This window comes from Corvus hawaiiensis, chromosome Z (assembly GCF_020740725.1).
Source record: "Corvus hawaiiensis isolate bCorHaw1 chromosome Z, bCorHaw1.pri.cur, whole genome shotgun sequence".
NCBI lineage: Eukaryota > Metazoa > Chordata > Aves > Passeriformes > Corvidae > Corvus > Corvus hawaiiensis.
Genome location: NC_063255.1, coordinates 44311360 through 44325483, shown reverse-complemented (window position 1 = coordinate 44325483; position 14124 = coordinate 44311360). Strand labels below are relative to the sequence as shown.

At 49.6% G+C, this 14124-nt stretch overlaps 1 protein-coding gene across 1 annotated transcript; it reads right to left on the bottom strand.

Moving 5' to 3' along the window:
- Window positions 1-409: 409 nt before the first annotated feature.
- Window positions 410-13224, bottom strand: LOC125320265 (serine/threonine-protein kinase PAK 3-like). Its single transcript, XM_048292399.1, has 13 exons — window positions 13201-13224; window positions 10597-10731; window positions 9982-10326; window positions 9399-9557; window positions 8906-9074; window positions 6796-6859; window positions 6059-6107; window positions 5177-5289; window positions 4396-4513; window positions 3479-3578; window positions 2839-3035; window positions 1051-1188; window positions 410-614 (listed from the first exon to the last, which is right to left on the bottom strand). The coding sequence occupies exons 2-13, from the start codon at window positions 10687-10689 to the stop codon at window positions 486-488; spliced, it is 1674 nt and encodes a 557-aa protein (XP_048148356.1). The 5' UTR covers window positions 10690-10731; window positions 13201-13224; the 3' UTR covers window positions 410-485.
- Between the last annotated feature and the right edge of the window lie 900 nt (window positions 13225-14124).

The following is a 14124-nucleotide window of genomic DNA, read 5'->3' as shown; positions in this document are numbered from 1 at the left end:
GACCTTTCTGCTTTCTCAGCTGAGCAAGACTCTCCCCGAGCCAAAGAGATTGCACTTAGGGATACAAATCCAAGTGGCAGGAACCCCAATGCTCTCGAGTCACAGCTGAACGCCTGCATCTGCACAGGATGTCTTGGCTGCATCACTCCTCCTCTGGTTTTGCCTGCAAATGCCATTGCCCTTTCTGCCTCAACTACAAGCACAATTGCTGGACAAAAAACGGCCAGTGTGCCGTATTCCAAAGGCAGTGTGGTCTGGAGAGGATGAATGAAGAAGAGCCTGCCCCACTTACAAACCATACCAAAGAAGTCGTTAAGTGTCACTTTCCACCTTTAAGGAACAACGGACAATTCAGACGGAAATCTTGAGCTTAATCACAAGGTGAGAAATAAGGAATCTTACAGATGAGTTGGGGTTTCAGAAACTTTATTTATTTGCCATCCATGTAGAGTACAATTGTACTCTACAATCCTAATCTAAACTGGTCATGAAGAAAATAGTCCTGAATGGATGGATTGGCACTGCCATCTTTTCTCCTCCTCCTTCCACTTCTTCACTGACTGGATCAGTGGCAGCAAGATGGACACAGGCTTGGCTGATGTTACAAATGGATGCTGCCCAAAGGAAAAAAAAAACAGCCAAGAACAATGAGCCATGGCTTTCCAAGCTCAGTGCTTCAAAGGCAGGGGTAATATTTTTAGAAGAAAAGGGGATTTACTCCGAGTAGGTCTAAGGTGTGTGTTGCAACAGTGGCACAGGTTGTCCTGAGAACTGGTAAGTGTCCCATCCCTGGAAACATTCCAGGTCAGGTGAGAAGGGGCTCTGAGCAACCTGATCTCTTTCAAGATATCCCTGCTCATTGCAGGCCACATGGATCAGATGGCCTTTACAGGTCCCTGCCAGCCCAGCCCAGGATTCCTCGCCATTTTCATTTGAAAAGCACCAAAAGTGGAGATGAGGAGGAAGGGAGCTCATCTGATGCCTTGGGCTCCAGTGGAGGAGGAGCCCATCCTCGGACACTGTTTGACCTGCAGTCCCTTTGCGTTTTACCTGCAGGAGCTCCTTGGCAGACCAGCGCTGTTCCTCGTTTTTCTGCAGGCAGCAGCTCAGGAAGTGACGCAGCAAAGCCGAGAATAGATTGGGCTGCTGCAGCTGTGGGGTCCCTCCTGTGGCTATCAGGAGTTCAGCCTGGAGAAGAAGGAAACACAAGACTCCACCTGCTTCTTTTGATGCCTTAGGTTTTAACTTTTCTCTTTTTCAAGTCCTGTACTGCCTAGTGTGTAGCTCTGAAGTTTCGTGTGGCCTATTAGCTACTGTTCTCTCGTGCTAGTTAGACATAACAAAGCCTCTCTAGGTTTGCTCTCCAAGGACACTTCGATTGTCCCAGGGCCCAAAATGTGTAAACTGAAAGCCTCTGAAGAGGGGCAAACTTGGGGTAATTACATCATTAACTGGGGTCATAATTGGAGAATTAACCCTGATACGGAAATGGACCAAACTTACAAAACTGTGAAGAACTCATGACCCAGGCTCCATCTTGGATGTAGCCTTTTGACTGCCCAGGGTGTATCTTTGAAGGCCGTTCAAATAAATACCTATTTTTATTCTCTTATTCTTGTCTAGTCTCTGTTTTTAGGTAGCCACTCCAGGCATCAGTTTCAAGTCTGTAAATGCTCTCCCAGAGCCCATTGTTTAAGCTCAACTCTGCAGTGGCAATTTCTGCCCTGGCAGAGAGGCAGAGATGACTTTCCTATACCAACAAAAAACCCAAACCCCAAAGCAGCTGCAGCTTTTCCAGCATCCAGCAGATCTTGCCTTGGCAGCTGATTTGATTGGCTGACCTAGTTAGGGGCAACTACACCAGCAAAAGCACATTTTGCTTCTCTGAAGATTCACACCAGCTTGACAGGCAGTTTGGAAGAGGGACCTTGTTCTAACTGTTTTCAAGTGTTATTACATAAAAGGGAGTTATTGCTCAGGTAAGGAAAGAAACATTTGGAACTCCGCATTCAACACAGACACGTTAAGATGCATGCAGAAACATATTGGGATGAAAATGCCTGTTTGGGCACACAGGAGCCACCTGCAGCTCTGTCTCGCAGCAGTCTGCAAGTTCCAGCTTCTCCGATGTGGCAAACGAATAACTTTTTGTGGTCAAATCAGAAGAAGGAGAAATGCCATCCCTATGGTAACCCTCTGCTCTTCTGGATACTCAAGTCAATACATTAATGATGTGCCCATCCCAGAAAGTGCCAGGTAAAAAATGGGAGGTTTTGGCAGGCTCTCCATGTCACCAGGCTGCAGCTTGGTCACGTGGAGAACGTGGCTTGGGCTATGACAGAAATATGGTCACTAAGTGTTTCAGCAACACTGCACAAGAAGCAGAAGATACTCTGTGGCCTTTACACCCTCATGCCCAGGTTTTAGGCAAGTGACAAGAAACTGTACAGGGAGTGCAGTTCTTCTCTAGAAAACCACTGTTTTAGAGACTTTGTTGGTTTGGGTTTCTTTCCTTCTTTTCTGGAGATGTAACACCAGCTCTGAGATGTGTGTTTTGTGTTATTAGAGACATCTACACAGACAGACGAGCTGGAACAACTTAAAACCCAAAGGAAAGTGTTGCCTGAGAATGGAGAGTGTTTGCACTCAGGTAAGGCCTGAGTTCCCCCACTGATGCAAACAAAACTACAGCAGATGCTGATGTGCTGCAGGGCCATTTTTAGAAGGGGACCTTGGTGGAAGCAGTGCCAGCAGATGGCAATGGGATTTTGTCTGATGGAGGACAGAACACAGGATAGGTGAAAAAGACAGAGGGATCAGTGAGTATTTGCTCCTTACCGAGGTACGACTTTCATTCCAGTGAGGAACTTGTCGTTCCACCATTTCGATTCCCACAATTCCAAGAGACCATATGTCCACTTTGGGGCCATATGGTTGACCTGTCACAACCTCAGGCGCCATCCACCAAGACGTCCCAACCACTGAGCTCCTTAGATTCTGCTCAGGGGTGAGCTGAGCAGAGAGGCCAAAATCAGCTGAGGGGAACAAAAAAGTTCTGTACAATTAGGAAACCAAGCAAAAGAACTCCCCACTGTAAGTCTGCGAATGTGCTGTTGAATCTCCTGGAAATCCGTCCCTGCTCTGTTTCCTCAGGACTTTAGCCAAGGAAATATGGAAGTGTCTGCTTCCAAAAATCCCCACATTTTTTAATGCTGCCCCCAGAAGTGGCTTTTATTCCCTGGAACCTTTAGATTGTAGCTCCCTCCCTCTGGAAGGGACACACACAGACCCAAACCAGTGCCACTCTGGACTGCTTTTTCCTCGCCATACCTCTGTGCACGTTGCAACTGTGCCTTCAGCTCGCTGCAGGGGTCCCTGCACTGCCACCAGCACCACTTTGGGGGAACTGGCAGTCACTCAAAAGCAGCCCCAAACCCCACATCCCTGGAACGCTGTGCCTGGCCAAGAATATACCAACCCAGCTTGACAGAGCCGTCAGTTCTGAGAAGGATGTTGCAGCTCTTCACATCTCGATGGATGACATGGTTTGAGTGAAGAAAATCCAGTCCTTGCAGGCACTGAGAGAGAAAACAGAGACAGGAGGATAAAAATTAGTGGTGTGATTTGAGCACACAAGAAAGGAAACAGCTCTAAAATATTCCCTTTCCAGGGGAATGGAGTGTAATGGCAGAACACAGTGCCATTGAGAGGAAGAGCTTGCTGCTCCAACACTACCTTTCTAAGGGAAGGCACGTCAGCTTTTGAGAGAGCCAACGGGAATTGCTGTTCTAGACTGTCCTCTGCAAACCAGCCAGAATGACTGCTGCTGCAGTGGATGTGCTTTCTTCATCCAGAGGACAAACAAGGGTTTGCCAAGAAAGAAAGAGTCCCTCCCTTTGCTGTGAAGTGGGTCACTTTTGGGTGGGAGGCTGCATGGCAAAGGTTTTATTGCTGGCCTCAGTACAGACTTGGAAGTATCACATGAGTCACCTTTCAGAAGCAAACAGCATTTTGGGTGCACTATTACCCTTTTCAGCTGAGGACTCTGAGAAACGAGTCTCTTTTAGCATTAGTTTCAAATTCTGCCACCAGCACCTTTGCTTTTACAGGCAAGGAATGCAGTGCAGACAGGCTCCAGGCAAACATTCAGAGAGGCAAGGTGGAGAACAGCAAATACAAATACAAGAGACAGAGTGAGAATGCAACAGCAGGAGATAAGAGTACAAGAACAGAGCACAGTGAGTGCAGGCACACTGCCACGCAGTTCACCTGCTTCCCCATAGCATAGCAGCCACACAGAAGCAAAGTTTGGCACATGGAACCACTCCAGTTCTCAGCCCCTGTTTCCCAGACAATCCTGCCCAAGCCCTCGGAAGCACAGGTGGGATTCCTGACCTCCCGACTGATGGCTGCCATCTCATATTCAGATATGTACATCTCATTGATGGCATCACTCAGAGTGCCTCCATCCATGTACTCCATCACCAGCCAGAGTTCATCATCCACAAGGTAGCTGAAAGAAGGAAATGAGGCCATGGAGATGAACGTGCATGGCTAGGCTACTGTTTGGAAAAGACAACGATTGATTCTTGTTTCCAGGTCCCTTTGAAACGAGGACAGACTCAAAGGAATAGACGTTCCCTCTAGGCTGTGCAGTGATTGCAGTCTGTGCTGTGTCAAGGAGAAAGGCACAGCTGTGAAAAAGGAGATGTCTTAGATGGCCAGCAAGTGAAAAACGCAGTTTACTAACAGCCCAGATAAAAAGCTGTCACACATGGTGTTTATGGAAAAAAAGCACCTAGTCTTCCTGGCATGCACAGCAATGGAAAAGAGGGGCTGCAGTCCAAGGGAAATCCTCTCTCGGGTGGTTCATCAGCATTTAAGACTTGAGAAAAACCAAGCCCCAAGACAACGTGGTGGCAGTGAACTTCGAGGGTATTGACTTAGTAAGATAGCGCTGGTCAAGGCTTTTGAAGAATTTTCAAACTATGTGTGCCAGGGAAGACTAATGCAGACAAAATGCACTCTCTTCCCATCCACTGGAGATGAGTAGAGAAATAATGATTGATCAATAATTAATGGCTCTATTTTCTGCCACAGACCAAAGTGGGTTTTTGACCTCTCATGCTTGCAGTAGGTAAACAAACATTCATGGGATAAGACCACGACCACTCACCTGTCTAAATAGTTGACCAGGTTGGGATTCCTATTCATCTTCATGACCATGAGTTCATTGACAGTTACTTCCTTTCTCCTCAGTCCTTGGAGATTAATTTTCTTTATGGCCACCTAAAATGACAATGACAATCAGTACCTTGAGAAGGTGGTGGCACGAGACCACAACGCACATGGAGCGAGTGATTTTGGGATGACACAGCCAAGCTGTGCCAAAGTGCCTTGTGATTAGACACTGGAGTAATTAGGAACTGACATTCCAACAGCCCATGTCTCTGCTCCGTTGAGGCCAGAAACAGGACACATGGCCACTGACGTTTTGCCTTGTCCACTTGGTAACAACGGTGTCTCAACTATCACCCACAAAGCTCTGCCCACACTCTCTGCTGAGTGCAGAGAAGTAATCCAAGTCTTGCTACTCTATGGATACAGATCCTGGGCTATAAGCAGGGCTTAGGGCTTTTAGGGACGCCTTGCAGATCCCTCCCTACGTGCAGTTCCCAAGTGCAGCACTGCAGGTTGCTAAGGAACTACCAGGAAGATTCAGACGTATTTGCTGGCAGCCAGAAATGAGAATCCAGGACTCTGAAGCTGTAGCCACAAAAAAGCAGTGAGATGCTCTAAGGCACCACCTTTGTTTTAGCCACTGAGAGCGAGTGAGCACTTCCTTCTCCAAAAGGAACCACTGCTCTCCTTGCCTTCCTTCTGGCAGCTGAGAAGGACAAAGACTGTCCCAAATGTATTTTGCAGGCTGGCAACAGTCTGTGCTTCTTGTGCCTTTGCAGCACAGCTCTCCCGGTGACCCAAAGCTCCAGCCACAACTCACACCAGAGCAGGAAAGCCCTCAAGAGCTGCAGAATCTGCAGGGACTGTTGACATTTACCTCTCCTCCTGTGGCATTGTCGAGTGCTCTACAAACTTCTCCGAAACCCCTAGAAATAAAACAGCAGCAAAGAAAGGAGAAGCTGTTTAGATCTTGGAGTGAAAGCCAGCCCAGACAGGAGATCTCTGCTCTAAGTGCCTAAAACCTGCAGGAGGCATGAGGGGTCTGCCAGAGGGCACATGATGCATTTTCCTCTCAAGTGCATGGGCACTGGGCCTGTTCCTGAAGCTTTGGGCTTTAGTGCCTCAGCTCAAAAAGAGAGCTTATTCTTTCATCTTGAGTTTCAGTTTCTAAACTGTGTGGTTCTAATCCTGACCACCGAGTATTTCCTTCAGCAAACTCTTGGAAAGAACTGTTCCTGAGAGCTGTTATCTGACAGCTACCGGGGGGTAGGCTGCTCTTTCAGGCAAGCAAGATTCTCTTTCGTTAGTGTGGCCGTATGATTTTGAGACATACAAAAATGCTAAGGAAATTAACACACAGCTGTCCCACACTTGAGAGGCAGGAGATCTTCCAGCTCCTGTTCCTTGCTGCAGGCAAGACTGTGGCAGCATGGAGATGTCTTTGACAATGCCTTCTGACCACACGTACAAATTCTGCCCAGCACTGAGAGATGGGCCAATCTAACCCCAGTGTCTCAACGTGTTTGCAGCTTGCCTGACTTCACACTTGGTAGATGTTCCACCAGCAGAACACCCGGCCCATGGTTTTGTAGAAGAAACTGTGGTTGGACTCACCCACTGCCGATATTTTCCAGTTCAGTGTATTTCGTCACCGGATTTTCCATGCTCACCATTTTGCCTGGGGGAAACAAAGTGCAAGATGCTCACTTTAAAGCAGAGATGCCACCTTCCAGGAGATACAAAAGGCAGCCCCACTGTCTGGGGCTCTGAGCCTTTTGTGGTCATCTGGGTAACAACAACAACAGCGACAAGAACCACAACAGCAACAGCAACAAGCCAGGCAGCTCTGCAGCACAGATGGCCAGCACTGAGACTGATTTTCTACAGTCCTCTGAAGAGATCTCTTGAGAGGAAACAAAGCCCAGAGAGATGCATTCCCAGGAGAGGAGGGCATCTTCTCCACCTTTCGCAGTTTGCCAGAAGAATGCCTTTCTCTTTGTAAACCAGAGCAGCTCACGTTGTGACCAATACCAACGGGGCTTTCAGCATCAGGATGCTCAGCCTTTATGGGCAGGCTGAGTTCAAAGATGCCCGTGCCCCATGTGAAGAACCACACTGCTTGTCTTCACCCTGACTGCGTGGATCAGTCGCTCGCATCGGACTCGCCCTCTCAGCTCCGCACACGTCCCCGTCTTCCCAGCTCGGCACAGCGGCCATGGGCAGCAAGGACAGCAGTGCTCCTCAGGCGCTGGCGTGGCACGGACAGCTGCCCAGAGGAGATGCTGAGCCTCTCGTGAGTCCAGGCCGTGCGATGCAGAAGCCGGCCCAGACGAGGGGCTGCTGCCTCCCGGCAGTTCCGCGCTGCAGCGGCCGGGCAGCAGCAGGACTCTCTCAGCTAAGGAAGGCTCCAGCCTCTGCAGTCGCACCGGCCGTCAGGGGCAGAGCAGGTACCACAGCAAGGCTGGGAAGGGCCAAGGATGAGCACTGACAAGCACTGGCAAGAAGCCACAGCCAGGCCGAGCCCCGTTACAAGCTCTTGCCCCCTTTCAGGACGCAAGAGGATTGGCTTTGAGATCAGACACAGCGAGGTGCACATCAATGCCCTTTTTGTCCCAACAGGTGATGGTAGACACAGAGTCAACTGGGCTCTGTTCTCAGCCCCACCAGGTCTTACCTGAGAGCCCAGCACTGGCAGCTGTTATGGGCAGGAAGCACATTAAATGGGTTGTGCTGCAGAATCACAAAGGGCTTCATGTGTTTTCCTAGAGAGTGAGCTGTGCAGGGGTTGGCCCAACGGGTCACTCTAACAGTCACAGGAGTGATTGGGAATCAGGAATGAAAAAGTGCCACGGATCTGAGGGATAGACAGTGGATGGGCTGGTGGCTCACTCCTGAGAGCAGTGCAGTTTTACCTGACCACACCACATCGATGTGTCTCTTGGACACATCCTTATAAGCATAAAACTAGGATATTAAATAGGGATTGTTATAAAAGTATCTGCTTTTTCTCTGGGGGCATGTGGAAAACACCTCTTGCTCTCAATTTGTGCTGTCACTTGATGTTTTTTCAAAGAAGTGGTCATTGGCAAAAATTTGCATTGTCATAAAAACCAACTGTAGATGTAGTAGTGGTAATAATAACAATCATAAAAATTACACCAATAAGACACATGAGGCAGAAGAGCTCCTTCAGGATGGAGAAAAACCAACTTCACCAAAAAAAAAAAAAAAGCCCAAACCAAACAATAAAAACAAAACAAAAAAAAACCCCATCAACCAAAATCCTTACAAACCCACCAAAAGACAAAACCCCAAAACCAAACAATTTCTGTGACGATCTTTTGCTCTGATGAATGCTGAGAAATCAGGAGTCTTTAGGAATTAGGAGAATTTAGGAAGCCAAATATTCTGTTCAGTTTGGCCACTAGCACAGAGGACTTGCCTAGATCATTTGCTAAGTCACAGCCTTCTACTGATCCAGGAACAGTCCCTGCTTCTGCCTTCAGCAGAGAGGGAAGCTCAGGCAAACCCAAGCCAGTCTGAGCTGTGCTCAGAGGCAGCAGGAACACCCAGAGCACTCCCTCGCTGCCTCGAAGCACAGCACTTCCTGCGAGGAGTCCTAAATGTCCCTGTGACACCAAACTGCGGAGGAACATTTGGCACAGCTATGCTGACACAGGCCCACAATACACTGTCCCTCACACAAGAAATACACAAGACATACTCAGTAGCTCCAGGAAGTAATCTTCCATCTCCTGTTGATGGGAAGAAGCTGTGTCAGTGTTGGAGCTGAGCAAACTTCCCTGGCTCCACTTCTCAGGCTGGGCTGCAAAGGCTCCTTTAGACAATGCTGCTGCTGCTGGAGCAGGTTCCATGAGAGAGCCTGTGGAGATCTGAGACAAGAAATGAGTTTGTGTCAGAAAGTGTGGCTGGCAGAGATTGCCCTGGGATCACATTGCAAATGCAGGCCCATAGGAAGCTGCTTTCAGCCACATGCAGGGCTCTTAAAATGGATTTTTTTGGATGTCCACTTCTCAAACCGGATGGGTCAAAACCAAAGGCTGATTTTACTTGAGTTCATGGCCAGATTCATGTTCCATTTTCATGGATTTTCTGAAGGACGACTGCCGCAATGACTATTCCACTTCCTCCCAAGCACTCTTTTCCCCCTCCAAGGGCTATGGACACACTTGAACTTCCTTGTTCTAATGTTCTACCTGCTCCCATTGAGTCCCCCTTTCTTCCACCATCTTCAGGACGGGCTCAAGCTGCAGCAGGGACAGTTCCTGTGCCCCACGCCAGCCTTGGGGCTCTTTGTGGCCAATCACTTGCTGGAAGTCTTTGCAGGCTGCCAGGTGAGATGTCCACACTTCCACCTCAAGTCAAACACAACAAAGCAGTCAGACGCTACAGCTTATCCCTGTCAGCCGTGGGTCACAGACTGTGAGGAAAGGGAAAGAACAGGTTCACAAGGGATACAGACAGCTTGTTTCAAGATCCATCAGAGTCACCAAGTTGACCTGCAAAAACACCTCAAGAAACAAGGAGAGCAGGAACAGGCCAGCAGGAATCCATTTGGATGACTGCTGGCCAACAGGCCAATGGACTAGTCGCACTGTCCAGGGCAGCAGCTGAGATTCAGCAGCCCAGGACGTGTCCTTCAGAGTGGCTGTGATAGAGACCACAGCAGGATGGCACTCAGAGACATCACCCAGCCCGCCTGCTGCTCTGCAGAGGAAAGGTAGGAAGGGCAGAAACCACCAGTTTGGTGACTGCAGCGGCTATCTCTGTTTCACTCACTCGCTTTTCTAGAGCCTCTTGCTTTTGGAGTAGAAGATTAATTTCCTCTTGGATGATTTTCATTCCTTCATCCAGCCTCTTCTCCCTTGCCTTGATCCTAGCCTCAGTTTCCTGCAGCTCTGCCTGCAGCTGTTTGTCGATGTTCTGCAAAGAAGAAGAGAGAGGATGTTTCATGAGTGGAGTGGCTTCAGCTCTTACACTCACCTGGTCTTGTAGATCGCTCCTGTGCTGATGGAGATTCTTCTCCTCTTGGATGCTTCTGATGTCTTCCTTGTTCCTCCTCTTTGCTGCTTTGATGTCACTCTGGGCTTTGGGCAGCTCTGCTTGTGGCTCTGCCTTGATGTTCTGTACACACAAATGCAGAGCAAGTGACTGGGAGCTGCCATCAGGCTCAGCTTTTTCCTCTTTCGGCCTCAAAATCACATTCATTCAGCCACTCCCTTCTGCTTCCCTACCCAGCTCTGCTTCCATTGGAACCCTCCTGTCCTGGGGCTGGTCTCTGCAGATGACAAGGCTCTGTGCTTTCAGTGCCTGTGGGACTCCTGGCCTCCCAAGAGCTCCGTTTTATGTCCCTGTTCCTGCCCTTCACTCTGTCACCTGGCTAGTCAGGCTCACCTGGCCATTCTCTTGTGGCTCTTCCACCTGCTGCCTGAGCTGCTCCAGCTGCTCTTGGGCTGGGAACAGCTCTCCCCGAGTCTGGCAAGGCATCTCTGGTAGAGCAATCTGCTCATGCTCTTTCTCTAGAAGGAGCTGCACAGAAAGCAAGAGAAGATGGGTTTCAACTTCCCATAAAACATTTGTGGGGCAGGACTCAGAGACTAATGGGCTCACACATTCCCAAAGCAATGTGCTGCTGCTCTCCTGGGTCCTTCTCTGCCCATGGGGAGGCACAGATTCCAAAGTGACACTGGCAGTACAGTCAGGGTCCATCTGGGACTGAAGCTCCAACAGCATCTTAGGCATCTGACAGGGAATGTGGGGCATTTCTCAAGGCTCTGCTGAGGACCTTGCTCCTCTTCTGCCGTGTCCTGTTTGTCTTTCAGAAGTGACTGACACCCAGCCCTGTCCCAAAGCCCCACCCTGGCTCTGCAGGTGGCTTCCTGTGTGAGCTTGCTCCTTGTGAGAGACACTTCTGGAGTTCATGTTCTCTTCAGGCCTGCACTGCCATTCCTGCCTTTCTGACATCTACACTCTTGTTACAAATCCTGGATTATTCAGGAGATGAGGATGCGCACAAAGACCCTCTGATGGAGGTCAGAGGGCCTCTATGGCCACCTCAGTATATGGAGGAGGACCAAGGTGTTTATTGTCCTCCCTCTTTTGTCAACTGAGAATTCTGACCGGCAGTAACAGAGACCCTCATAAGGCCCCATTAACAAATTAACTTAGACACCCTACAGGATGCCAGTGAAGGAAACCGTGTGTCCTGTAATGCATGTTTGACCAGACTCACCAAACCCCACCTAGAGGATGGGATTGTTCCACACCCATAGGACAGACCAAACTTTAAAGGATAAACAGGGGGAGGAGAACACCTCTGAGGGAAAAAAACAACCATCTCTGGAGGGGGAAACATCTCTGCCTGCTCGGGATTGATCGATGGAACATGCCTCTCCTCCTCTCCTGAAAGGATGTCTTTAGGTGAGCTTTGCACCTCCAATTGCCTTGGAGCAGAGCCAGGAAGTTTCAGATAGATAGATAGATAGATAGATAGATCTATCTCACTGTTATCATCTCTCTTTTCCTATGCTTTCTGTCACTACACACATCAACACTCAGTAGCCAGTGCCCTGATAAGCGGCAATCCTGAACTTGTTCTCCTGTTGCTTCAATAAACCACACTCTTGGAGAACCTGGAGCAGGAATATCCTTAAGGAATGCAATCAGACCCAGGGCACTGCACTGGGAACTGCACTCCTTGTGCATCTGTACTGGGGCAAGTTCTTCTCTTGGACTCAACCAGACTGATGATGTTAAAGTGGCTGCACTTCAGAAATGAAGCTGAGCCCCTCCCAGTCCCTCTGATCTCTGAGGACCAGATGGAATGCAAGGGTGTTGATTTCCTGCTGAATTCTCATACCTGGAATACAACACATTCTGATCCCCTGGGCTGCGAAAAGGCACGGGCGCTGTTAACCTGAAAGTGATGTGCAAGGCCCTACTGGCTGGCCGGCCACCAGAACAGCTCCTTGTGCACAACCATCCCTGCCCAGAGTACGTGTCCTCAGGGAAAAATACTGCAACTTCCAGAACCACCACCTTGCAAACTAAAATTCTAGCAGAATCTCGTCCAGTGCTAGAAAAGGGCATGAAGGTTGAGCAAAAGCACGTTTGCTTGCCGAGAAAGAAAATACAGGGCTTCTACTCGTAGGAAATCAAAAAAGCAAGAAACAAAAAGATGAAAGTTTCACCTATTCAGAGCTACAGCTTTGCCAACACTCTCGGCTCCAGTGCAGTTTTCAAGTGGAGTTTGAAAAACAGACTTCACAACAGAAAGTAGCTACAGAAACATGGCAGCCTCTGGCTTCTGCCACGGAACAAGGGTTCCCAACTGCGCACTTTGTTTCTTTTGCCACACGGGAGAAGAGTGGCCCCACACAGCTCCGTGGACAACACAACCATCTCTTTGCACCTTATCAAAAGCAAAAACACAGGCGCACTCAGAGCCCCTGTCAGCTCTGCTCCTGACTGCTCTGCCTGAAGAGGCGAAAGAACAACCTGGCAACAAAGGCACCAAAGCCCCTGACTACATCAAGCAGCAGCTCCCCGTCCCCAGTGTGTCTCTGAACTACTCCCAGGTAGGCCCACCCAAGAAGCTCATGTGGACAAACCACCCCAAAGAACTTGTGTGCTCACATCAACAGCTTCTGTGCCAGCAGCTACTTGGCCAGCCTGCGGAGTGGGACACGTCTCTCCAGGCCACCGTGTCCCCTACGTGTGTGGCAAGGCTGAGAGCGGTGTCCTTTGAGCGCTCCCTCCTCTGGGGACAGGGGAGCCTTCATGATTCACGTTTGCCCCTCTTGGAATCCCAGCAAGCTGCGGCCTAAACATGACAGCTCAAAGGCCATGTTCCAGCTCTCACTGGCTGGTGGGAATCGCTCGGTCCTGGCAGCACTCCAGCACTCAGCATCCTCGGCCACCACCAGCAAGTGCTGGCCGCTCAGAAACTTGCAGCTCTCATTTCCTCTAAAGACAGCCCCAACCACAACTGGCACTTACTGGCTCAGGACGTTCAGGTTCGCGTCTGACCACAGCTGGAGAAGTCGGGACATTTTGCACCCATTTGGCCTCTCCTCCAGGAGCAGAGGGAGCCAGAGGAGAGCCTGCGGTTGCTTCTGTGCTCTGTGGAGAGGCAGCAGCGTGAGGGACAGGCAGTTACCTGTCATTTCTAACCTTATCTCTATTCAGCTCTACAACCAGCTCTACCCTAAGGAGAAATCATAACCTTGGATAGCAATGGGATTCCAAGTGCCTCCAACTAAAGTAAAATGGCCTAATTCAACACTACTGCATATTGCTCTGAATTAGATATCGCACCCTGCCTACTCTCAGCAAGCAACGTTCTCTCTGCAAAGCTGGGCTTTTAGTTCTTCAACAGCTCTCAAATGCAAAAGCAGCTATTACACAGCGATGCCTTTGCTATTGCTGCTGCACACATGGAAACCTAAAACTGCATCGCAATCTCTCCCAGCGCTGGAAAAGGGCAGCAAAGGTTGAGCAAAAGCACCTTTGCTTGCTGGAGAAAGAGAAAATAAACAGGGCTTCTCCTCCTAGCAAACTACAAACCAACAGACCAAAAGACTAAAGTCTCACCTGCTGCAGTGCCTAAAGCCCTTGCGTGCAGGGAGGGGATGCTTGGCAGGGGATGCAACGGCACTTGTGGCGAGCACTGTCATGTAGGCATTTAGGGAAGTCTGCTTGAAGGTCCCTCAGGAGCCTCCCTTTCTCCAGCCTAAAGCTGCCTCAGCACCTCCTCATGGCACTTGGGCTCCACACCCTTCCCCAGCTCCCTTGCCCTTCTCTGCACACGCTGCAGCCTCTCAACGTCTTGCTTCTTCACAGGGGCCCACAACTGGACCCAGCACTGGACCCAGCACTCGAGCTGCGGCCTCACCCGTGCCCAGCACAGGGGGACGGTCACTG

Bases quoted from the DNA above. Each gene is read 5' to 3' on its own strand.
- LOC125320265 (XM_048292399.1), bottom strand. From the start codon at position 10,689: ATGCCTTGCCAGACTCGGGGAGAGCTGTTCCCAGCCCAAGAGCAGCTG. The intron at 6,860-8,905 runs GTATGTCTTGTG...TGTTTCCCCCAG, and splicing joins TTACTTCCTGGAGCTACTGA to GCAAAATGGTGAGCATGGAA. The intron at 615-1,050 runs GTAAAACGCAAA...TCCTTTGGGCAG, and splicing joins CTGCCAAGGAGCTCCTGCAG to CATCCATTTGTAACATCAGC.